This window comes from Ictalurus furcatus, chromosome 26 (assembly GCF_023375685.1).
Source record: "Ictalurus furcatus strain D&B chromosome 26, Billie_1.0, whole genome shotgun sequence".
In the NCBI taxonomy this organism is placed as follows: domain Eukaryota; kingdom Metazoa; phylum Chordata; class Actinopteri; order Siluriformes; family Ictaluridae; genus Ictalurus; species Ictalurus furcatus.
In genome coordinates, this window is record NC_071280.1 from 15,593,915 (window position 1) to 15,620,218 (window position 26,304).

General features: G+C 39.8%; 1 protein-coding gene across 1 annotated transcript in view; it reads left to right on the forward strand.

Moving 5' to 3' along the window:
* dhrsx (dehydrogenase/reductase (SDR family) X-linked) overlaps positions 1-26,304 on the forward strand; it is a 34,074-nt gene continuing 7,770 nt past the window's right edge. The window contains exons 1-6 of the mRNA XM_053615349.1: positions 1-103; positions 3,805-3,912; positions 6,609-6,677; positions 18,161-18,262; positions 21,982-22,189; positions 24,142-24,349. Of these exons, the coding sequence (XP_053471324.1) occupies positions 1-103; positions 3,805-3,912; positions 6,609-6,677; positions 18,161-18,262; positions 21,982-22,189; positions 24,142-24,349 (798 nt within the window). The remainder of the gene's footprint in view (positions 104-3,804; positions 3,913-6,608; positions 6,678-18,160; positions 18,263-21,981; positions 22,190-24,141; positions 24,350-26,304) is intronic.

Below are 26,304 nucleotides of genomic sequence, written 5' to 3' on the forward strand. Positions count from 1 at the left end.
ATGTGGCGGCTCTTCGCCTTCATCCTGCCGGTTATCAGGCTTTACTTCATCGGTGTGAAAGTGCTCATCTACCAGCTGCTCCACAAATCCTTCACTTTACCAGGTTAGAGGTTTGAAACCGTCTATGGAGTGTTTTTTCCCCCCCGCTTTTAGTTTTTGTGTGTGCCAAAGTTCAGCACTTTGCTTTAATTCCTAAAGAAAAAGAAAGTTCAGAAGCGAGTTTGATTGTCACGTGGTTTTGTTGTTGTTGTTGTTTATTCATTCTATTTTAGTCTAAACAATATTCTCATTTTTATCATGTACAAATGTGTAAAAGTGTTTAGCTTTTATCTTATATTGTCTCACATTCCTCCTAGAAAGTGACAAGCCACCATACATGAAATGTTAGAAAATATTGGGGTTTTTTTTTAAAAAGAAAAAAAGGTAATATATTTATATTTATTGCTTACGTCCGAATCATATTACACTCTTATTATTATAAGTGTCAGACGTTGTAAGTGCTTCGGGATTATCAGTACACTGCATGTAGTGAGGGAGAAAGTTTTGGACTTTGAACTTTTGCCAAATGGCGTATAGGTGAATGATAACTACAGATTATTGTAGTTATTATTTTGTTTACAGATCTTTTCTTTTTCCATTTAGTACTGCCCTTCAGACGCTCAATAAGAAGACGAAATACTAGCAATTTGATCATCCTGTTCAAAAGTTTACACCTCCCTGGCTCTTAATGTATCATGTTGCACAGTGTTAAGAATGTGTAAAGGGTGTGTAAACTTTTGAACGGGGTAATTTTTTTAAATAAATTCAGCTATTATCTTGTCTTAGGGGTGGACTATATGTAAACATCTGTTATGTGAAAATAGCTTATTCAGGACAGGACTAAATAAAAAACCAACATGGGATTTTTTATGATCCGTCTTATTTTGTTAACGGTATTAAGGTTTAGGAGATTCTGCAAGGGGTATGCAAACTTTTGGGCACAACTGTATCTTATGACGTTAACATTGAACAAAAAAAACTTTTATTAAATGCGATATTTACAGACGTTTTCCTGCTCTGTAAGTTTTAAGTAAGATATGGAAGAAGAATCAGCGATGGCATGGTGTGTTTTTTCCTCTTAAACCACAGCAATTCACCGATTCAAACAATTTTATATTTATTAAAGAATGAGACGTCATACTTTTTTTTTTTTTTTTTTTTAAATCCAGTTAATATTTTTGTCTTTGTTTATGGACAAATTTTGGCCATGTTCCTTTCATCTTCCGTTTAATGAAAGGTCTTTATGGAGTACTGTTTTTAAGAGCAATTTTAACGTAATCACATTCGTCCTGTGTTGTTTCTTGGTCTTTAAAGCTCTACTGGGAATGTAAAGGGCAGACAATGTAAAATATTTTTTGGCACACTATTTGGGGTAAAAAGAAAACGCGACTAATGTGTCGTAGTTATTATTGCACGAACAACCTCTGACCCAAATCCTGAAGAAATATGCAGTTAAGCCGACTAAGTCTCTGAAGGAACGAATGGTTTTTGGTGAGGTTTTGCACTTTTTTTTCTTTCATCACAGAGGAGGTATGATGCAGGCTGATGATGAAGAAACTGATCTCGGATCAGCATCAGGTGGCATGTAGGGGATTAAACGCACTACACAATGGACGCTTGTTCACGCGCGTTAGTCAAAAGAGAAAAGCTGAAATAGCTGGTCGGAACAATCAGTCAGCACAGGAAGATTTATATATCTGTGTTCTGTTATGGTATACACCAATCAGCCATAACATTAAAACCACCTGCCTGATATTGTGTAGGTCCTCCTTGTGCTGACAAAACAGCGCTGACCCGACAAAGCAGGGGTATCTGGCACCAAGACGTTAGCAGCAGATCCTTTAAGTCCTGTAAATTCGAGGTGGGCCCTGCATAGTTCGGATTTGTTTGTCCAGCACAAATCCCACAGACGCTCGATCGGATTGAGATCATGACTCTTTGTCATGTTCCTCAAACCGTTCCTGAACAATTTTTGCAGTGTGTTAAGGAGCATTATCCTGCGGAAAGAGATCACTGCCATTAGGGAATACCGTTGCCGTGACGGGGTGTATTTGGTCTGCAGCAATGTTTAGGAAGGTGGTACGTGTCAAGGTAACATCCACATGAACACCAGGGCTCGAGGTTTCCCAGCAGAACATTGCTCAGAGCATCACACTGCCTCCGCCGACTTGCCTTCTTCCCATAGTGCATCCTGGTGCTATCTCTTCCCCAGGTAAGCAACACACACGTAAACATGATTCATCAGACCAGGCCAACTTCTTCCATTGCTCCATGGTCCAGTTCTGATGCTCACGTGTCCATGTAGGCGCTTTCGGCAGTGGACAGGGGGTCAGCATGGGCACTCTGACCGGTCTGCAACTACACAGCCCTGTACACCGCAAGCTGTGACGCACTGACATCTTTCTATCAGAGTCAGCATGAACTTTTTCCATAACCACTGCACACCGGGAACACCCCACAAGACTGGCTGTTTTGGAGAGGCTCTGACCCAGTCGTCTAGAAATCACGATTTGTTCCTTGTCGAAGTCGCTCAGATCCTTCCTAACCTATTTTTCCTGTTTCCAACACATCAACTTTGAGAACTGACTGTTCACTTTCTGTCCCCTTCACAGGTGCCATTGTAACCAGATAATCCATGTTATTCGCGTCACCGGTCAGTGGTTTTAATGTTATGGCTGATCGGTATAGATCAGAGAAGAAGAATTCGATCTTGCATTGGACACCATACGCTCCCTTCCTTTGATTTAGTGCGAGATATCCAATTATCTCTGAACAACAGAACAGTCTTTAAATCGAGTTTAGACTTGCCTTACTGATGAAACGTTGTCCCCGAGGACTGCGGACATTGTGTAATTTGTGTTGCATAGATGTCTTCCTCTGAGCTGACTCACCAACGCACGAGCAGTTAACTGAGTTTATACCATGTTATACCACGTTTATACCACGCTGTCCTTGAATTCTTGAATCTGATTGGTCAGAAGGTGTTGATTAATTTTCAATAACAGAAATACCGCTGTATTTCAAATCACAGGTTTACATTAATGCGCTCGTTTTGTAGTATTACGTATATACGTTATCGTTTCTATAGTAACAGCTGATTCACAGGACGGAATGTAATAATAAACAGATTAAAAACGAGTTATTTAAGAAAAAAACTTTCTTAAAAATTGTTGGGTTTTTTTTTGTTTAGGACATGATTTTTTTAACATTTGTGGTAACATGACAAAGCTGCTGGTTTTTTTTTTTTTTTGTCTTTAACTTCAAGAGATAAAAAAAACTGTGAAAGTGTGCCGTGCCACCAAAATTCCCATTCGAAGTTTTGTCAATATGATCTGTCTAAAACGAAATCGAAGCTGAGTATCGAAGCCTATATACTTACACGTTCAAAACCGTTTGGATTCAAACTAACGTCGAAAAACTTGATATTCAGTTTCGTATAAAGCTTAAAAATTCTAATCAGATTCTCGGTGTCACAAACGTTATTTTCAACTCTGCTGGCGGTACATCCTGGCTACAGCTACTGTTTCCTGCTTGACCCTAAAATCTCATTGAGACGACGCCTGCTGCATGAGTCTGTGGAATGATGCAATTTCAGACAGACACAGACACACACACACTTTTCAGTTCCTTTTGCAGAAGTCCCAGTGAGATGGACACCGTGTCCTTCATCAGGAAGCCGAAACGTAGCATCATTTTTTTTTTTCTCCCTTAATGATTTTTTTTTTTTTAATCCTGTTCTCTTTTTGTCCTTTTCCTTCTGATCAGTTTTGCCCAGACAGAATGGGAGGGTTGCCATAGTGACGGGAGGAGCCAGAGGAATGGGCTATGAAACTTCTCGGCACCTGGCGAGCCTGGGCACGCATGTGGTCATCGGTAACACATCACACTCACTCAGTCTCACAGTCTCTCACATCAGATATGTGTGTCGAGGACATGCCCTTTCTACTCCACTCACAATGGAAAGAATTCCTTCACAACCCTCATGTTGTGTAAGAAGTAACCTTAACTGATGCTAGCATGATGATCGAATGCTTCGAAAAGCTTTCAGTGATTTTCCCTCTCAAGTCCTGCTTGCATTTAGACTTGGATCTTGACTTGGACTTGGCTAGACCTGGTCTTGGACTTGACAGTGGTGGTCTTACCTACAGCCATAGCTAATCAATATTGTGTATGTACTACGTTTCAGTTCATTTCCATTAGTTTAAGTTTGGAAGTTAAGTTTAAAAATAAAGTTAAACATCCTTACATGATCAATAATAGTACAGTTTGTTAACGTTAGCTAGCTGTATTGCTAGTTTATCGAGAGCTGAGTTTACACTTGCAGTGAAAGTGATTAGTGGTTTTGTTTGTTCAGTGTCAAATATATTTGACAAAATAAATATTATTACTTATATTAGTAACTATAATTATAAAAGTACTACTGTGAAAGCCCTTACTTTTCGATTGGGCCATAGTAGTAGTAGAAGTAGTAGTTGTTGTTGTTGTTGTTGTTGTTGTTGTAGTGAAAGCAAAAGTTACACCTGTGAAAGCTACTTCTGGCAGCAAAAACTCAAATGTGTGAAAATGGCCCATTGTTGATATGGTGAATTGTTCTGTAAGGAGTTGTTTATTTAACATTCTTGGAAGGAGTCTCCAGCGTCAGCAGTTTGTAACAGTCTGAGGTAAAGCTGTAAGTTTAAAGTGCACCTATTATGGTTTTTCAGATATTCCCGTTCATGTAGTGTGTTATATACGTAGCTGTTTGTGAATGTAAAAAGTCTGCAAAGTTTCAAAAATCAAAGCGCACGACAAACGGGGTTATTGACTCCCAAAAGAAGGAACCGATTCTGAACAGCTGAATCGAGTCGTTAGTGAATCCAGACTTATTTCCTGTACTAACCTACGTAGGTTCGTAACAAAAAGCCCCGCCTCCGGTCTCCATCGGCTGCATGCTGACAGCGGTAGACCAATCACACTGGTCAGACTGGGACATCTGACCAATCGGAGTTTAGAATGAATCCTTTAGAACGGATCATTGAACGAGTCGTTTGTGACCCTGGGAAAAAAATGTAATGCTGCAATTTAAATCATGAGCACGTTAAAGTGTTTTTTGACCTCGGATGCATGTAAATCTATCGTATGAGACCTTGAAAACACAATTAGGCAGGTTTCAAAAACCATAATAGGTGCACTTTAAGTCTTCAGGACAGATGAGTTTGCACTTTCCTGTTTCAGTTGTCTTACTCGAAGAGAGAGAGAAAAAAACACGAAAAAAACAACAACACGAAAACAACTTTAGGACTGGAGATATATAGAACAGATGATTATATTAGGGGAAAATCCTACAGTTATTTATTTATTTTTTTACTTTTCAGCCAGTGCGAAAAGTTTCAGTAACATGAGGGAAAAAAAAGACGGTAGAAATTCAGTGAGAATAGCTCGTGCTTGAACTGTTTATTTCCTCTCCTCACATTTAAATGCAGAGAGAGAGAGAGAGAGATGGAAGCACTGAAGATTTTCATGTTCATGTCATATTCCTAACAACACGTGAGGTTTTACTCTAATGTCCTCGGGACTTCACATTAAAACCAAAAAAAAAACAAAAACAAAGTCAAACTCTTGCCATGAAGGGTTATAGAACAGAAAAAATAATTGATTCGAAGATCCAATGCAGTTCTTTCTGGAAGGTTTCAAAACCTTAGGCAACAGTACCAAACATGAAAAAAACATCACTGGCTGTCCAACTTTCTCCAAACTTTCCAAAATTTCTTTGTCAAACTGTGTAAAAATCGACCATCCTCAGCCTCATCGTTTCTGTAGGAATAATTCTGGAGGAACTTCCTTTTCACTACATATGCTCACTGTATAGGAAATAACACTGAAATTATTTTATACTTTCTTTTCTATATTTATCATTTATTTAACGTTTATTTTTGTTTAAAGTTTCTTTGTGTTTGAAAATTTGTTTGAATCTTTTTCGGTCATTTATTTTGTTTGGAATTTCTTATATATATTTTTGTGCTTGGAAATTTTTGTATTTTAAAAGTTTTTCTTTGTATTTTTTTTTTTTTTTTGGTGAAAATGTATGTATTTTGATCATTTTGAGCATTTTTGTTGTTGAAAATGTTATCGTATTTTATCATTTCTATGTTTGGAAATTTCTTTATATTAATTAGAAGATTTTTTTGTGCTTGGAAATGTATGTTTTGATCTTTTTAATGTGTTGATGTTTTTGAGAAGTTTTTCATTCATTTGCTTGTTTTTTTTGGTGTTTGGAATCTTTGGTGTTTGGAATTTTTTTTTTTATGGGCATTTTAAATATTTGACTATTTTATTATTTTTATCAGCATTTTTAAATTCATATTAAAAAATTCAACTTCAATTCAAATTTTGTCAATTTTTTGAATTTGAATTTAAAAATGCTGATTAAAAAAAAAATGTAAACACGAAATTCAAAAATAATAAAATGTTAAAACTGTTGATAAAAATTCCTAAACATTCAATCCAATTCAATCAAATTTACGTGTTTTGTGAAATTTTTGTTTGGATATGTTTGTAGTAACCTGTTGTTGTTTTTTTTACTCCTCCAGCTGGAAATGAGGAGGAGGAGGGTCTCGTTGCGGTGAAGAAGATCCAGAAGGAGACGGGACACAGGAAAGGTACGTTAGCACAGTTCAGGTCAGATACTACACCCGGTAGCAATGAGCAAGACGCGCATTAAATTTCACTGTGTCCAGAAAATGTGAAAGGAATTCTTGGGGATAAAATCGGCTTTGTATTTATTCTCACCTATCCCGAGTGGTATCGCTTTTTTTCATTGGCACTGTTTTGCTTTCAAACGCACTGGAGAACCACATTTGATGAATTTTCTGCGAGAGGAAGGGAACGAGGAAGACAGAAGTAGCAGGAGGCAGGAAGATTGCGTCCGCGTGACAGAAAATGGGAGTAAAACGCTTGATAAATGTGCAGGCACTGAAGAACACCGTCCCCCGGTCAGACGCATTGTCATGCAGATGCGATATGGATGAAGGCGTCCCCTTTATCCCCGCTTTAAACTCCTACCCATCCGCCTTCTTTTGTCTCACTGATTTACTGTCAGCGCCTCGACATGCCACCGATTTCTCCAAACTAAACCGAGAGAGAGAAAGCGCGAGAGCCTTTAGTGCTTAATCTCTGTACAGGGAGCTTGCACTAAACAAGAAATGAACATGTTTGCTTTTGACACGGCATATCCGGAGACAGCTGCTGTCTTCTTCCGTGTGTGTGTTTGTTTGTGTGCTTTGTCCCCTGTGTACTGTGCGATCCATCACGTTGGCACGCGGCGACAGGCTAATGATGTCAGTCAGTCAGGTGAAACCACCTGTAGTGGGAAACTGTGCTTAAACTGCCAGCGAGAACCACTCGTCACCTTTGCAAGGGGATGTGATTCATTACAGAGAGGCACAGAGGTGGGACATGCTAATGTTTATCCTCTACTGTGATTATATACAGAGATTAGCATCGTGTTAATGGTTTATGCAGCACTGGGTGGTCTCTGCAGGGTCCGTTACGGATCAGCTATGATTACGGATGCAGGATACCGGATAAAAAGATGTCATTATCAATCCAGACGCATGAATCATGATCTTGATTATGGACAACCAAATGACCAGACATAATTTCGATAAAATGACCAAAGAGTACAAGTAATTTATTTTTCTTTAATTAGCTGATACTTGATGTAAGCACAAACAAACATTTCCCGAAAGAAAACGGTCAGAGTAACATAGAGGATCCAGTGTTTGTATAACCCTTGTGGCTACTTGTCAAACACTGATAAAGAGTGGGATGACCTTGCACAAAGATGATTTGTATGCAGCTCTTGGCAGTTGAATGGAAAACGATGTCCTTTTCCGAAATGGCAAAAGGGAGAACCGCAAAGTCAAATCCTCAGCTTTGTACCTTAGAAGAAATGATAATATTGGCAATACTAGGTCTTGACAATGACTCAGAGACTCAATTTGGGCTGTGTTCTAGTGGTCATGAAAGAGAGCCAGCCAAAGAGAGCACCTGAGCCAGAGAGTGCCATCTTTTGTGATTCTATCTCGGAGCTAATACTAAAAGAAAACGAGAAAGGACATTTAATACTTAAAAAAAAAAAAAAAAGGAAAGAATTTTACACCAACTTTGGTCGTGATCTGTCAGAAATCTTCGTTCAACATGCAATTTGAACGGATTCGAATGAACAAGGGCAATGCGATTGGATTTTATTCGATTTCACACAATGAAGTCTTAAGGGGAAAGTACTAAGGCTAATCCAACACCTTAACTTTTGCAACTTGAGTATTAAACATTGAGTTGTTCTACGATCGCATTGGTTCCTCAGCAATGGTCTTTGCGTGAGCAACTGGTGTTAGCAAATTGGCACGGAGAGTATGTTTACTACCACTCAATAGCCAACCATCACAATTCCCACTTCCTTGCTGTTTGACAGACTGCGAAGTTAGCCCATCAATATCAGGAGTAACCCTAGGCCACCTTGCAACAAAGACCATGGTGGTTGCAAATCATCTGCATGTTCACTGCCAAGACCTGCTGAGTCAGCTGATTCAATTCAAGAATCTGGGAATGTATACACGTGATTGGACTGCATGGTTTTGAAAAATAATCAACGGTATGCGTGAATCCACCGGTGGTACAGCTCTGCAGGTCTTTCAGGAGCTGCGTAATGGGACTGCATGTCCAACGCCAGCCATTTCCAGTGGCATGCAATCCCATTTTGGGTTTATCCCAGCTATTCTGCGTGGCATGGTGGCACAATGGGTAGCATTGCTGCCTCTCAGCTCCAGGGTCCCCGATTTGATCCTGATCTCGGGTTACTGTGTGAGCAGAGTTTTTCAAGTTCTCCATGAGTTTCCTCCCTCCTCCCAAAACAAGCCTGCGGGTGGACTGTCTGCTCTAAATTGACCCCGAGTGTTTGAATGTCCCCTGTGGTGTACTGGTGTCCCACCCAGGGTATATTCCCACCCTGCGCCCATACAGTAGGCTCCGGATCCACAGCAACCCTGATCAGGATAAATCGGATACTAAAGATGATTGAATTATCGGATAGGTTTTGTCGCCGTGAGCACCGTGCAGCAGTACCGTGCTCAGTAAATGTACAGTTTTGGAGAACCCATCCTTTGATCTTGGCGACAGTATGCAGGAATCTACCAGAGCTGCCAGGAGGTGCTTGATGGAACCGGGGACTGTCGGCAAAATTCCTACAGGTTAAGACGCCACCGCCAAGATGGTCGAGGGGGTTCATATATGACAGTCATCTAAAAAGTGTAGCCATCTCATCCACTGACGTATGCTAGAATTCTTGTGGTCCAATTCTCTTGTTGCCACCTCTGTGATTAGATTCTGTGATGTTCTGTGTCACACTGGAAAAATCTTGCAGCTCCCAAAGCTTAGCCTCCTCCACATGGTACGTAGAAATATCTGTGTAAAGCGGTGAGTGACTGAACGAGGGCAGTCTGCTGGAAACACACACACAAACACACAGATCTATACCATCACAGAGCCTTTGTGTCAAGGCAAGGCAGAAACAGGAAATATTGGTGTGACATGTAATATTAAAGCTCCTTGTCATTGTGTTACAGGTACATTACCTTTTTTCTTCCCCCCCCCTTCACTTTTCTTTCTCTGCTTCAGGTCAGAGGAACTTTGGTCTTGCATGTTACTGTTGAAACACTTCTGATGTGACATCCACCGTTAGCATGGAGTTCCCATAATATATGATGGGATTTACATAAATGAATCCTAATATGCGGTATATCTGATATTCCAACCACTGAGGTTAATTGACAGATGACCTGATAATGAGAATACATTTAACCATGCACGATATATTTCATATATAATTTTTGTCTGCTTTGGTCTACCACACATGCCTAAATATCCCTATATATATATTTTATTATATTTTTTAAGTCACGCTGAGATTGTGGTCAGAATAAAGCCTTTAAAAAATCTGAATAATCATTTGCCTGAAATTCCGCTCCCTAGTTTTGCGATTAATAAAATAATAACTTCACTGTTGCGTTTATGGAAAATAACTCCATATGGTTTTTTAAAAATTATTATTACAAGTAGGCATTTGGTGTGTGTGTGTGTGTGTGTGTGTAGTCGTTGTGTGTGTATTCAGAGTATGTTTGCTAGCAGTCATCTGGTCGTTGTCGCAGTGAACAGACCTCGGCACAGTCGGCTTTGTCCCTGTGCCCCGGTGAAGCCGGTGTTTTGGAAAATGGCCACCGAGGACCCCTGTGTGTGATGCAATTACTTCAGCGGTCCAACACTTATCAATCACATGCTGTGTGTCAAAGATGCTACATACACTTTTTTTTTTTTTTTTAATCTGAAAAATGTGTGTCACGTGGATATACGTCCTTCCAAAGTGCCAAACACGGATATTACGGTATGTCAGAAGCATATCGATAGAATCCGTCCGTAATAGCATATTTATCGGCCTGACCTTGATGATCCGCTCCTGTTCTTTAATCAGATACCAAGCGTGACACTGCAATCATGACACGAGGGAGGAGGAGTGTAAGAAACCCTTCGTCCTCTCTTGGATTTTATGCCTTTCATCGATTTCCACTCCAGTCATCCTGCACCGAAAGACAAAGAGAGAGAGAGAGAGAAATCTTATCACAGCCATCCTAACTTCAATTTACCAATCTGCCAATGTCCAGTCATCTCTTCCTCCTTCTCATTTCTTTGGAGAATGGCTCTCCATCCAATCTGGCTCGTTTTCAAGACAAAGCCACCACATTGGCACACCTGTGCCTGTCCCCGTTGCCAGGCAGAAGTGGCATCTCACACACACGGGCATCACATCAATGGTGTGTGTGTGTGTGTGTTTGTTTGTTTCGCTGGCACTCTTCGAGGAAAGAAGATGTCTTTGTCGGTGTCAAGAAATGGCAGGACGCCAGTCATAGCTCCCACCAGCTGGCACGCTGGCAGACTGTTTCTAGTCTTCTCATTACTGTCTCTGGCACCTACACTAGGATTGATGAGGCCGAGAGAGATAACGGGGTTTCTGCGATCGATTGTCCCAATCCACAAGCTGGGCCGTATATTTACTTTATAACGAGGCAACCTGTCAGACCGTAATGTGGAGAAAACGCAGTGTGAGGTCAGAGAGTCATTTTTAGGTCTTGAATTCTCATCCTAATGGCAAAATCTGCAGGTTTGACTTCTTAACCTGTACGAATCCTTCCTAATAAGGGGTGTGACAGTATATCACATACTGAAAACAAGTCTTATTCTTCTGTATGAGATTCATCCTGGTCAGGGATAGGTGGTGGCGGAGCCGAAGTCTATACCAGGAATACTCTGCGTGTGAGATGGGAATACGCCTTCTGGTTCATTTCAGGGCATCATACACGTTCACATATAGGGGCGATTTCACAAAACCAATCTACCGCCCATGTTTTTGGAGAGTGTGTGAGGAAACCAGGGGACCTGGAGGTAACCACAAGGACACTGGGAACCACAACTGGGAATCCTGGAGCCGTGAGGCAGAAACGCTACCCACTGCGTGACCATCCCACCTTCTTCTTACCACTGGGAATATTTAATATGTATGTGGTCCAAGAGGATAAAACACCTCAGGACGTGCTGTGTGTAGGGTCACATCACACCATCCCATCATTGATTTATTTTCCTATAATAGCACATCCTAAATAGCTTTATACCTTTTGTTATAACATCATCTTGATGTGCGTTGAAACTGCGCATGCAGCTGTGAGATACAGTGATTAGGGTACATCGTTAGGGTACAGACCCTCAGTTCATCTCCGATTTGGAAAAGTAGGCGCTAACTTCTTGACTTCTTCTTACTCAAGACTCCTGAACTTCTCACACTGTGTTTCATACGCACGCTGCTGCCTCACCGATACGAGCCAGTTCAGGATTCGCTCTCAAAATCTCTCTCAAGCCACCGGAGCGAAGTCGTGGAGCTTTGAGAGATAAGAAAAGCGTGGAGATGAGAGAACGAGTTCACTGGCTGCTTGGAAAATGAACAAGATGAGAGGCACTAAAAGGGACATATTTAAATTGTGTGTGTGTGTGTGTGTGTGTGTGTGTGTGTGTGTGTGTTGTGTGGGATTCCTTGGCAAATCGTAAGAGGATTATACATAAGTACATAAGTATGTGAATGGGAGCAGTGGTGAGGAAAGATTGGCTTTGAGAGAAAGTGAGAGAAAATGAATATCTGATGTTTTTGCCGTAAGGTTTAGAAATCAAGGGTCTGTCCGTTTTTATTTGATGTTCGCTCAGACGTGATCGTGAAGTGGCTACAACGAATATAGAGGTTCGCTTTATTCAGCAGTTATAACCTCACCCCCTGGTGTACTAGTCACCTTATTAAGCATTTATTACAATATTTATAAGAGCAGCTAATGGACTGTCAGCGAGTGCTTTTACTAAGTAGAATAATCGAACGTGTTTGGGACATGGGTGAGCGTTTTTGCGCTAATGAAGGGTTGCCAGATTGAAGTCGATCTCTACCCGCAAAGAGGGCAATTAGTGTAATGTGCTTGGTAATTACAGTGATTGCGTGACTATAATTAGTTTAATTATGCGGTTGAGTAGTCGGCTCAGGAACCGTGCGTGCCGTGCCCAGAGCACGATGTCGACAAGCTGATACTTCAGATATGTTATTATGAACATCGGTGAATCTAAATAGTCAAACAGCTGTATGCTGCTAATATGAAGCATGATCATATAATACTAGCGTATTAATCGTATATTGTAGTAATATGATGGTAGTGTTTGTTGGTGTATAAAGGTATGAAAGAGTTATAGCTGAACCGTTTATCAACAGTGTGGCAGTTTTGGGTTTTTGTGTGTGTGTGTGTGTGTGTGTGTGTGTGTGTGTGTGTGTGTCAGTCCTCCCACTACTCTCAGTGAATATATTTTTGTTCTCCTTCGCTTCCTTCTCCAGCGATGGATAAAGTAGATTGATAGCTCGGAGGTCCCATGAGCTAAAAAGTAACCAGGGAGGGTGTATTGTCTCCTCAGGCAAGGATGTCCCATAGAGACATGCTGTATGCAGTGACTGATTCAGGTGTTGTTGTTGTCGTTGTTGTTGTTGTTGTTGTTGTTTTTTAACAGATAGCTAGATTACTGATTTGAATGGTTCCAAATCCAAAGTTTGACTTTATGCTTCATGCTATTGTTAGTGAAATAGTCATTTTTGGTGTGAAAAGTGTCTTTGTAAACTAAAGCCTGTCCTATCAGGAGTGTCCTTCATCAGCCAGAAGGCACCTCAGCATGTCCAAAAAAAATATGAAATGACACTCATACTTGACTTTAGCTATCAAAAGTTTAACGTGACATATCGAGTCGTTTTAGCGCGACAGCAAGGAGGCAATTAACGTCATGGCGTCAGATTAAAATGCAAATTAATATAGCGCTCGACGATTGGCCGGCGAGCGATACGGTTAATTCATTTAACGTATAAATTACAGTCTGTGCTGACAGGCAGGGGAGGAAGAAAGAGAAAGCGCATTTCAAGGTCATTTCGTCGTGCTGCAAAATGTCGTTTTAGTCGGAAAGAGAACGACAGCGAGAGACGAGGAGAGAGACGGGGAGAGAGGTGTACAGTATGATGAAACCAGGGAAGGCAGCGGAGTCTGATGTGTTTGATTTTGATTAGATCGGTTTAAAATTTTCCAAGAAGCATATCATGAGGATCATTTACACACGCAAATCTTTAACCATCAAGGCAGAAAGAACGGATCGTAATGTGGGGGGATTCCATACTGCATTGCCATTTAACTGGATTGTATTCGTTATGGATGCAAAAACGATCGAAATGCCCGAAAATTTATAATCCGGTGGAGAGAATAACTTCTAACAAGTGTGGAGGAACTTCCTTCATGCAGAACGCTTTCTTCATTTCAGACCCCACTTCAGACTCACACTAATTTTCTTTAACTGTTTCAGTGCAGAATTTGAGTCATAAGTGAAATCGTTTACTTCGTACTGGCGTTTTTTTTGCTCGTTCTCTTCTCTTAAAGGGTGCCAATATTTCCGGAGTGTACGTCAACTTAATTACGCCTCGGCTGTAAGAAGAAAAAACACTCACATGTGTAGGATCTCTATGAATCCAATAGGGTTCCTTACTAATAGATTTTTAATTAGTATATTTACTAAATATTTTATTTTATCGTATTTCTTTTTTTTTCTTTTTCTTCATTAATTTATTCATCTTCAGTAACCGCTTTATCCTGGTCAGGTGTTGGTTCTAAAGCCTACGCCGGGAACACTGGGTGCAATATTATTTTATTTTATTTTATTTTATTTTATTTTAAATTGAAATGAACATCCTTGGAGCTCATATCTGGATCTAAGCATTCAAGGCGATCTGCCATATCAACCTACTTTTAGACTGGAACGAAAATAAATCGCCCGAGGCAAGTCAGTTTGGGTTTTTTTGGCTGTGATGAAACTGAAACCTCCCCCAAATTCAAAACAAAGATGTGCTGGAAAACAAGTCACAGAACCCCGTTAGTCCATCTTTCCTCCACACACGTTTTTTTTTTTTTTTTTTTTTTTGCCAGCTGTATTTCCTAGCAATTCTCCTCCATATCCTGTCATCCACAGAGGCCTGGTACAGGCTAAAGCTACCTATAATCCACTCTGCGTCTAGAGGCTAGCCACGGCACACACTTTGTAATAAACGACCTCGTTTCTCCTCAGCCATTGTGCCGTGTGTCAGGGGGAGCGAACCTGCCAAATACCAGAATTAGCATAACATGAATAGCTAAGGTAATTAAAGCAATGATGTGCATATAACTGGAGAGGTGAAGTGGTGTACTTTTTTATTATTATTATTATTATTATTGTTTTGTTTTTTTTTATTTTATTTTTATGAGGTCACAAACAGGTGCTAAGCATCTGAATAATGCACAGAGTAAGTTGTATTTTTTAGTGTGTAGCTGAAGAAAGTCCCTACAAATTTATCTTACAGGCAACAGAGTTGCCAAACAGTTACTGTACTTCACATTTACAACATTTATATTAGCATTAAAGTCTTCACATATCAATCAATTTGTTTAAAAAAAGAGTAATAATCCCTTATAAAAAAGCCTTTCAAAAATATTAATTAATCCAATAGCTTTATTTCACCAGTTATTCTGAGTAGATGACTTTGCTAGCTAAGTAGTAGAATGTTTTGTGCTAGCAGTGACTAGCTGTTAGCTAGCTACTTTAATGCTACCGCACCTGTTAGCTGTTGTCCTTTGTTACGGTCTAGTTTTTCATGCGTACATAATTGCAATTTGTATGAATTTGTTCGTTTATTTTTAAGTAGTTACTGCCAGTGATGGGTCGCTTGCCAGCTAGCAAACGTTAGCTATCTAGGCTAACATGTCCTGTCAGGACTTCTGTATAATTTTACCCCTAGTGTAAACTTGTTGCACTTACCCTATCTTGCTGATAATATTCATCAGTTATGTTTTAACAAAAGTTAGGAAAGCGAGATAATAAGACTGTAGACAAAAAAAAATACAGCTCTGTCATGTTACCAAGAAAAAAAGAGAGCAAAATTCTCTGTTTTTAAGACTTTCCTGTGTTGGAAAAGTTAAAGTTTTACCTCTGACACTGGAGACTCCTTCCAAAAAATTCATTTCTCCTCATAGAAAACGTAAATATGTCAACAATTTCACACGGTTTATGTTCCATTTACGTGGAGCATCAACCACACAATCCCTGCGTAAGTTGTTACAATAGAAACGCCGACTTATTAGAAAGAACCCATTAATATAAACCTGTGATTTGAATTACAATCGGAATTACCGTTTTCGGAAATGAATCAACACTTTCTGACCAATCAGAATTGAGAAATTCTTGACACTGTGTAGCATAAGTAACGTATCAACTGTAAACACGTTGGACAACTTGATTGCATGGAACGAGGAAATAATTGGTTCGAATACAAACAAATCTGTTTCCTCGTTTCCTGAGGCAGCAGTCGGCCATGTTTATATTCGTTTTTTGTCTCGCGCTCTTTAGCCGTAGTTAACCCTCATCATAGCCTTTGACTCTTTGTGGCCTTTGACAACTGAGGCGTGTCCGCTCTGGTAATTGTGTAATAACTTTCACTGCCGTTATTAGCTCAAAGGTCCCTGCCTGATGGAATGAGCAATGTGACTAATAAGAGTTGACACCGAGGGCAAGCTTTTCTCTTCCCCCAACAACAGAGACATACGGGAGTCTTCAGATTGTATAAAACGGTGGGTTTCGCCCACACGAATATCTTGATCTTAGCATGATCGATATTAAGCAGGCTTTGTAAACGTTGTGTCAGTGTAAAGAGTTAATTTGACGTGCAAATCGCACGAGGCTGGTGATATAAACAATTTACCGTATTGATTTTTCCATTAGAGAGGGCATCTGTAGAAGGCGGAATCTCACACAGTTCACTGCAAGCCTTTGCATCCCTCCTGTTATTGAATGAAAAAGAAGCTATTTTGCACAGTTTCTACTGAATAGCACTGAAAAACTGCTCGGCGGGTTTATAAAGCAAACAGGTTATTAGAGAACATTGTTATCACTTCCATCCAGAAATGGAAACGCAACCTTTTGAGGGTCGTTTCTGAACATTTCGGTGTCCCTAAGCGATAACACTCTCAGCTCTCCCCAGCCCATACCTATCATATTATTTTGTTTGCAAGAATGAAGAGCTGAACAAGAGACTAGATCTTAGCAAGCTCTAGATTGTAGCTAGTTAGCCACTAACCTTTTTCATCGACAAGCGGAAGCAAGAAAGCAGATAAACTCCAATTAATCACCATTCATTTCTTATCAGAGTTTAGAGTACGCTTCTCCTCATTTGTGTTTTCGTATATATACTGTACATCTATATGAACGAACGCGTCATGATCACCGCTTCTTTGTGATCCTCTGACGTTAGTTATCTTAGTTACGTCAATTGCAGTTTTTATTCTTTTTACACCTTTTGACTGCCTACATAAACCTTTTCACCAAATGAAAATCAAGTGTGCTTTTTCGCCTATCTGTTTTTTGAAAAATCATGGCGTCCCCTGGTGGTCTGGAGACTTTAAGTGAACATTTACACCACTTATAACAATAAACTGTCTTCTTTTGAATTGATTTCTCTCCGCCCGCTCTCCCCACTGTTAATATCTTACGATGCACTAGACTACTTTACCATTTTTGTTACTTGTGATAAGGAACGTCGGTGAAACTCAACAGATTAAACGTCTTGTTGCTTTTAATTACATTTCATCGTCCTCATTTTATCCTCAAGGTTGTGCAAGCGTTTACACTCCACAGTGGCTGTCCTGATTGAAATGCCTTGTCATTTAGATCCCAGACATTTTAAACGAAGTGCAAAGAACAAACTCGATTGCTTAAACAATCCATTACTTGGAGTTAAGGAAGTTAAACATCTCAGGAAGCATTTTTTGGACCAGCTGTAGTTGGATGTTTTATCCACACAAATTTTGTCCGCAGTAAAAAGCTGATGAGCGATTCACCTTTCATGTGCGGTTTAATTGGAAATCTGCTTTGATCTGAGACCCAGAGGAACCCAGAGAAAGGTTAGCGGGTGAACCGCTCCATTGAGAAGTACACGTGCGTGGCTTGATGACTTTCAGCCGGTACGCAGGATGACTTTTTGGCTTTAAACTCTGGAAATGTGAAGCTTGGTATACTGTATCTACTCTGTACGCATGTGTTTATAGTGTATTTTTTTTTGGATTTTGGGAACAAAAATGGGCATCTGCATGAAGGTTTAGGTATATGGGAATGCTAATTTGGCTTTGGTGGTAAAAAACTTTCTTTAATCATCTGAATCTTGCATCTCTTTTACGTTTTGCTTTTTTTTTTTTGCCTTCAATTTTAAACTTGCCATCTCTGTGTTTCCCAGTATTCAAATTAATAAACATATATATATATAAAATGTTTTCAGTCAGGTGATTAAAGCAGTGGCTTTAAATGGCTCAATTGCGTTCTTGTTGATATGGAAGGCCATTCTGTTTGAGCTCTTTGTAAGCTTGTAGAATAAATGGCACTGTATTGATTTAAATGATCGATGGTTGGATATAGTCGCATTAGTAATGATCTTGTGGTGCACTTCTGTTTGCAGTGGAGTTCATGTACCTGGACTTGGCCTCCTTGAAGTCGGTGCAACAGTTTGTGCAGAGATTTAAAGCCAGGGGTCTGCCTCTACACACGCTCGTCAATAACGGTACGTAGCCCTAACGGATCGCTCGGCATCATCCGTAAAGTGCAGCTACACTCACAGTAAAATAAAGTTCTTTAAGGGTTCCTTGGGATTCTCCTTCACATCATTTTCCAAGAGAAGTTTCTCAAGATCCTCAAGAAACTGAAAGACTGAAAGAATTCACAGCTTGTTGAAGGGGCTGTATTTTAATGGAAGCTCCTTTAAAGGAAGTTCTTTGGAAGTTTCTCGAGAAGATCAAGCCTTAACGGTGCTAGATCGATCGTTTGTTTGTTTGTTTGTTTGTTTGTTTGTTTTAGAGTGTATTAAACAGAACGAGCGTATCGTCAATGTGCTTTGCAAGATTTTGGACCTAGAAGTTTCGCTGCTTGCTTGTTTTAATCCTATTGGAAACCATGGCCTGGTTTTCAGTATCAAACCTCAAAACTTCTTTAGATTCCTAAAAGGGTTTTACTCGGACTCTTTTGTAGAAGAAAAAAACTCTCTTTTGTAAGGTTTTTCAAAGAACCTTTGAGGGCATTCCCTTAAGAGGAACTGAAAGACCTTTTAATGTGCTTTCTTTTATATTATTGTTATCTTTTTTTAAATACCCCCCCCCCCAAAAAAAATTAAACAAAACTACAAGGCTCAGCACTTGAGCACTCAAGTGATAATTATAAGAACACCTACAGTCACCCTGAACTTGTCTTTACTCTTCTATACCCATTATACTGTAGTGATTTATAGTAGCACTATCTGCTGGCACCCAGAAGAGGACAGGTTCCCTTTTGCATCTGTTTCCTCTCTTAAGTTTCTTCCTTATGTCTTCTCAAGGCATTATGCTCAGAAGCTCAGTGATTTTACTACTTTCTTTAATGAAAATATCATGTATTGCAGACCATGCAGCACTGCTTGACTGGTGGGCAAATGGAAGCTTTTTTATATGGTGTATATACTATAGTCTGGTTTTTTTTGTTTTGTTTTTCTTAAAGTGCAGCCTGAAGGGGTTCTTTGATTTGTCCTTTATGGGAACCCTTTAATCTTTTCGTGTAGATCCCATCAACAAAGGGTCTCCTTTTCAGAAATGGTTCCAAGTAACAACACCCTTCCAAAGAACCACTGTGAAACCAAGGAGTGTACATGTAATTTGATTACTTGATGAGAGGAAGGGTGTAGGTACATCTGTGTCATTTTGATTTTTCCATTCATATATTTATGTAAAAGCAGCACGTCAAGCTATTTAATATTTAACGTTAAAAAAAAAAAACAAAAAACAGATTTTCCAAACAATTTTCAGGTGACTTTAAGGCCTTCACAACCTCATGCCAAAACCCCAGATGTAAACCCCAGGGCAACTGCTAACCCTTCAGTCTGAATAAAGAGCTCTTGTCCAAAGTGCCTGTGGAGTTCTTTCAAAAACTGTGCCAAAGCTTTCAAAGTTAGCAAGGATCACAATTAAGAACTGTCCACCCTGGCGTTTTCAGTAGAAATCCAGCTCTCCTGTGTGTGTGTGTGTGTGTGTGTGTGTGTGTGTGTGTGTGTGTTTTTGTTGTTTTTTTTTTTGTAAAAGAGTCTGATCCAGGTCCTCGGGGCCTTAGCGGTCGTTTGTTTTTAACTAGATGGCTCCTATTTAGCATCCCTCCCCAGGGAGTGTTGCAGACGACAGGAACAGTCATACTCCATCCTCTCAAACAGGGGAGAATTAATAATTCACTCTCTCTCTCTCGGGCTATCTCTCTCTCGCCCTCACTCTCCCTTCCTGTCACTTCCTGCTGAAGGACAAACGCATCTGTACCGCCCCATTGAGGGTCTAATGATGCGGAAAGGTCACTGTTTGACCCCTGAGAGCCTCATCTGCAGCACGAAATCGATACGGGTAGCCATTTTGACCCGTCAGTGGATGCAGATTCTGTTTTTCTTGGGAATTCCACAAACACATGGTTTATTTTGCACATGGATCGTCGCGTCCGAACCGACAGCTCTTTGTATAATTAAACAGAGCATAAAGCTTCATTTTAATATTGGTTTTAAATACATAATCGGACGGAGCGCTGCTGTAAGCCTGATTACCATGTGCTCAAGGGAGCCAAGCAGTAATTCTCTGAAGAGCACAATTATGATGGAGCATATGTTGTAAAGCGGATGCTCGTTCCTGAGAACAGGTCGTGCACAAAGACAATTGTGGGGGCTTGATCTTTCTCCCGGATTAAGCACTGTTTATCCCCATGCCATAATGACTTCTCCCCTGTGTCAGATTATCCAACACTCACTATTCATAATGGAACCTTGCACATGTTGGTTTCCAGAGAGTTTACGCCTCAAAGGCAGAAAGGTTTGGGTCAAGGTGACCGTGAACGCCTGCGGTGGTCTTGATACCCTTTCACTCTGTCATCACCAGGTGAAGAAAACCGTGAATACATTTTCAGAGAAAGGTACACTCTGAATAAAAGGTATATTGGTTGTCATTGGGATGGTTCTCTCAAGGTTGCATCCCTTGTACTTTGGTACATCTCTTTTACCTAGTGAATGCAGTGTACCTTTAAAACTCCCAGGCGGTTTCTGAGTGGCACAACAGGAAAGCATTCACCCTATTGTCAAGTGATAAGTGCCAAGTGAGTTCAAATCCCAACAATGCCACAGCCATTTGTGGCTGGGTGCCAATGGAGCAAAATTGGCCATGTTCTCTCCTCTGTCAATCACAGCAACACTAGCTGTTATATGGCAGGGGGATGCTGGCAGGTGGACGGGAATTGGCAGGTGATCAAGTTGGGGAAAAAAAATTGTGTCGTAATGGACGTAATTAAACCCGCAGGGCAATGGCTGAGGTAAAATTCCATTTTCAGTTCCAGTCTCTTTCAAAGCATATTCACAAGTATTATAACTACTTGAAATTTTGTTCATGTCCGTTGTGGCATTCTGGAGATACACAGCTTCGAATTGGGGCACCTGGAGGCTCATTTCTCAGGAACCAGAGAATGCAGATCTTTGGGGCCAGTTCTGAAGCATATTAATGAGCATTATAAGCATTTCAGCTGCTGTCTGTTTCAGCTTTCCAGTGATTTGTGATTTGGAGTCCCAGGGGGGCTTGTTTCTCAGGAACTAGATGTTCCAGAGCTTCGGGTGTAGTCATGTTTGAAGCGTACTTAAAGGACATACCCCTGAGGGTCTCACCACAGTGACAAGCAATGGACGTTTACTCCCTTTTTTACTTCCTGTTAAAGGTACTTCAGGGAAAGTTGCAGTATTGATTGTTTTTTTTATATTTCTTTAGACAAAACCACTTCAGCCTCAGCAATTGAACAGGCGGAATGTCTCCTTCTGGAAGTGCTAAATGGGTCAATGACATGAGAGGGCTAGTGCAACAATCTCCCAGAGATATCTGACCCCCTCCCTCTTTCCTCCTCAGATGCCCTCTTTGGCAGCATCTGATAATCTGACAGATTTTTACAGCCACTTTAGTCTAGAGCCTCTTTCCCCCTCCTATGGCTCAGAATCTGTACAAGTAATGTAGTTTGCCACATCATTTATGTTAGACCAGTGTTTTTTAACAGCCCTGGTGCTTCACTGTTTATTATAGCTTTAGAGTCTTATGGCAAATCCCCTGCAAATATAACACCCACTGGCTGTGTATAAAATGATCTATGAAAAACAATACATCTCTATGCGCTGTACCCATAATGCAGCTGGTAATTTTATGCTTTTCTGAGATCATACTAGAGATTGTTCTGCATTTTCCACACCTCTAGCTGGTGTTATGCTGGTCCCGGAAAGGAAGACAGAAGACGGATTTGAGTTACACTTTGGACTGAACTATTTGGGACACTTCTTGTTGACCAACTTGCTGCTTGATGTGCTGAGAGATTCTGGGCAGAGTAGGGGGTGCTCCCGCATCGTCACAGTGTCCTCAGCCACTCATTATGGAGGAAGACTTGACCTAAACGACCTGCAGGGCAGGTAACGCAAGCTTTAATTCTCAAACTGATCATGTAAAACACGTCATTTATGTCTGCTTACTCTTGAACTAACAGCATTTACTGAAATAACAACATTTAGCGCACCAAGATTTTTGGCAAGAGATTGAATTTACAGATACCAAATGAAATTCAGTTTGCTTTCTTTTAGTTGATTATATATATATATATATGTATATGTATATATATATATACAGTGCATCCGGAAAGTATTCACAGCGCTTCGCTTCTTCCACATTTTGTTATGTTACAGCCTTATTCCAAAATGGATTAAATTCATTATTTTCCTCAAAATTCTACAAACAATACCCCATAATGATAATGTGAAAGAAGTTTGTTTGAAATCTTTGCAAATTTATTAAAAATAAAAAACAAAAAAAGCACATGTACACACACATATATATATATATATATATATATATATATATATATATATATATATATATATATATATATATATATATGTGTGTGTGTGTGTGTGTGTGTGTGTGTGTGTATGTATATATATATATATTGGCCATTCACCATTTAACATTGATGTGACAGTCATTCAGCCTTATTAACTTGGATTGTTGTTTGTTCTTGTATAACCTGGGTACAGAAATTACTGTAAAAAAACAAACAAACAAAAAATACCAAAGATGAAGGTCAAGGTAAAGGTGTACATTATCCATTGTTCAGCTTTTATAATTACAGTTAAAAAAAAAAAAATTTACAAGCATGCTTTTCCCCGAAGTGTGTGATTGGTGATTGGTGAGCGAGTGCATGGACATAAAAAGAAAATAACATGTTGTCCATTTTCATCTCATATCATAATAATCATTTTATAATCCAGAAAAAAAAAAAACAGTCCAGCAAGAAACACTGCAGTCAGATTTGCAAGTCTGTGAAAATTTTACCTACAAATCACAAATATTCCAAAGCTCAGTCTCTAAGGTTTTGTCCTTGAGTGTCATATTAAACACTCTATTATTCCTACACCGGTCCAGACACACCTGGCACCAGCAGCGACCTGGCAGTTCAAAATGCATCATTTTTTCATTCGCTTGTTCTTCCCTGGTCTTGTTTTTATTGGTTTTGGGTCTGAGAGATCTCCTCCTTCCCTGCAGCTGCATATTGCTGATGTTCCTTGCCGCTCAAGGACACAATGACTATAATTCTGCACGCACAGTTGAGCCTTACGTGTCTATTGATTGACTGAATGTTTGCCGGCTTCCCACAAGAGCCGACTACAAACAGAGTGTCGCAGCGTAAATGAAGGTAGAGTTTTCCGAGGAGTCGGTCTTTCTGAGAAAGAACAAATGAATAATTAAGATTTGCAGCCAGTTCTCTATTAACAAGCAAAAAGAAAAAGTCAAATAATCGAATTTATTAACTGAAAATGTTATACTATTCATTTAACATGATGCACGTACATCCAGACACCAATGATAGGACATGGTGTGGGCCTGAAGATCCTATTCGTGCTAACTTTCAACCCATGTCCATCAATCTAAAACCATGTAGAATATGTTTCGTAGGGTTTCTGCTATATAGTCAATAAAAAATCCGTGCAGGACTTCAAATGCTTCTTTTTGCAGAAGGTGTTTAAAAAAATTTGCGAAGCAGTTTGTGTTTTTTTTTTTTTTTTGCGGAAAACCACTTGAACTGGCGAAATTGCAATCGTACGAACTTGTCGATATTTGTTGGTAAACGAGACGTTTTTGCTGTACTCGTGTTCAACACACGTGAATCGGAGAGAGTTTTGGCCGAGTGCGCGTTGCGACGACGTCACATGACGCATCCGAATATATGCTTCATTTTGCGTTCATTTCTGCGATCGCAAAAAAATAAAAATAAAATAAAATTTACGAAATCCTGGAGGGACTGAATAAAATTGGACTATTAAGAAGCGCGCAATTTTACAAAAGACTTTTCTACGTCTCTCTGTTTCAGGTCGTGTTACTGTTCCCATGGAGCGTACTCTCAGAGTAAACTGGCCCTGGTGCTTTTCACTTACCAGCTACAGGAGCGGCTGTGGGCTCGAGCGGATCCAGTAACGGCTAACGCCGTGGACCCAGGCATGGTGGACACGGACTTGTACCAGAACCTGTGCTCTCCTGCTCAGCTGGCCAAAAAACCCGTGGCCAAACTCCTCTTCCGGGTGAGATGAAGAAAAAAACACGTCTCGTTTTCTCAATTGGAAAAGCAGCATACTTTCTACTATTCCTATAGTTATTAGCTCTAAAAATTCGGTACTCATTTGATATTCATTGCTGTTTACTCTGATATTATATTACCAGACCTGCCTATCCTGATGCATTTTTCTGTAGGAGCTCTGGAATTTAATAACAGAGTACACTAGTACAAGTATCCCCCCCCCAAAAAATACACCTCACCTAAGCAGTTTCAGTTTTTCAGACTGTTTATGACTGGGGTCTCATCTACTTTATCTTTCCTCTCAGGGCGTACAGCACAGGCAAGTAAAATAAAGCACAAGCAATTGTTTTATCGCTGAGATTTCTTGAGGAAAAAGACTTCACATTTATTTGAAAGAACGATGTGGATATAAACCAATGTTATGTTCGGTCCTGTTATCCTCCTCAGTTGGTATGAAGTGTACCTGGAACTAATGCGTTTAAAACGGTTACACGGCTACGTTCTTACTTTATTATCGATAAACGTGATTTGCACAAACAGTCACAAAGCAATCACTAACAACAACAGAATTTTGAGAATTTCTTCCACGTTAAGACAAAACTCGAAGGACAGCATCGCTCTACTTTATATACTATTTTCCTATACATCTGTCCTTGAACACAGTTTTCTCATCACTGGCATAAGGTTAGCAGAAATGGCTTGTACTTGGGATTGGTTCCAGAACTCGGCACAGCTCGTTGCCCATCAGAGTTCATTTAGTCAGCTCCAGAAATATTGGCACCCTTCAAGAGAATGGGTGAAAAAATGTGCACAGACTTAATTACAATTTTCTATGCAAACAATTCAAGAAATTAGTTATCTTTTGGGGGGGGGGGGGGGGGGTGAACTTGAGAGTAGAGTTTGTGTAAAAGGAAAAGCACCTGATACCCTGATAGTGTAAAATACGGTGGTGGAACGTTGATACTTTGGGACGGTTTTGTGGTGATTCGGGGCTTTTATATAAATTGATAATAGCATCATGAATTTTACAAAATACCAGGATATTTCAACGTAAAGCCCAGTTGCCTCTGCCAGGAGGTTAAGACTAGAACCGAAATGCAAAACAACACAGAAATAATTGTCAGGCTTTGGATTGGAATTTGGGTGAATATCTGGATCTTAACTGAAGAGGAAACTCAGCATGCACAGACCTAATGTTTCGAATGTTCTGCGTAACGAGGCTGTCTAAAATCCCTCAACAGTTGTCTCAAATTTTGTTAGAAATCGCAGGAAGAGACTCAGTGTTGTCTTTACTAAATATTAATTGTGAGGGGCAAGTCATTTTGAAACATTAAAAATACTGATAAAACTATGCAATAGTTGCAAACAATTTTCTAAAAAAAAAAAAAAAACCTTTTCATTTTAATTTATTTTTTAGCCTTAAAGGTTCCGTTCAGCACCCTGCAATGTGTTTCCTTATCAGGGAATTTTCCATATAGGACCCCTTTTAGAAACTAAGAACCTGTAACTATCCATAGAACCCACGAAGAAACCTTTCAAGTCTATGATTATTCACAAACAAATATTACCAGGTGCATGTAGTGTTAGTTTTTGCTCAGTTCCATGAAGGGTGCCAATAATTTTATTTTACAAGGAATGAAGCCATGAATAGAATGTGATATTGTGTTTGGACTGACATGGCATGGAAATAATTTGATTGCAGCATTTGTCTCTATGATCCAGCTCTGTTGACCAAATTTGTTATAATCTGATAATGATTCTTTAGAGCCTAGGACGTGACACTGTTCTGTTCACTTCTAGGTTTTTTTTTTTTATTATTTGTCTTTTTATTGGAGCATTTGTTTTCGTGGCTGTCAACAAGGCCAGCTGGTCCCTTGGAATTTATCTTGAAAATCTTATATTTGCCCGCCGTGATGTGTATCGAGGTGAGGAATAATTGGATGGTATTATATGTGTGCA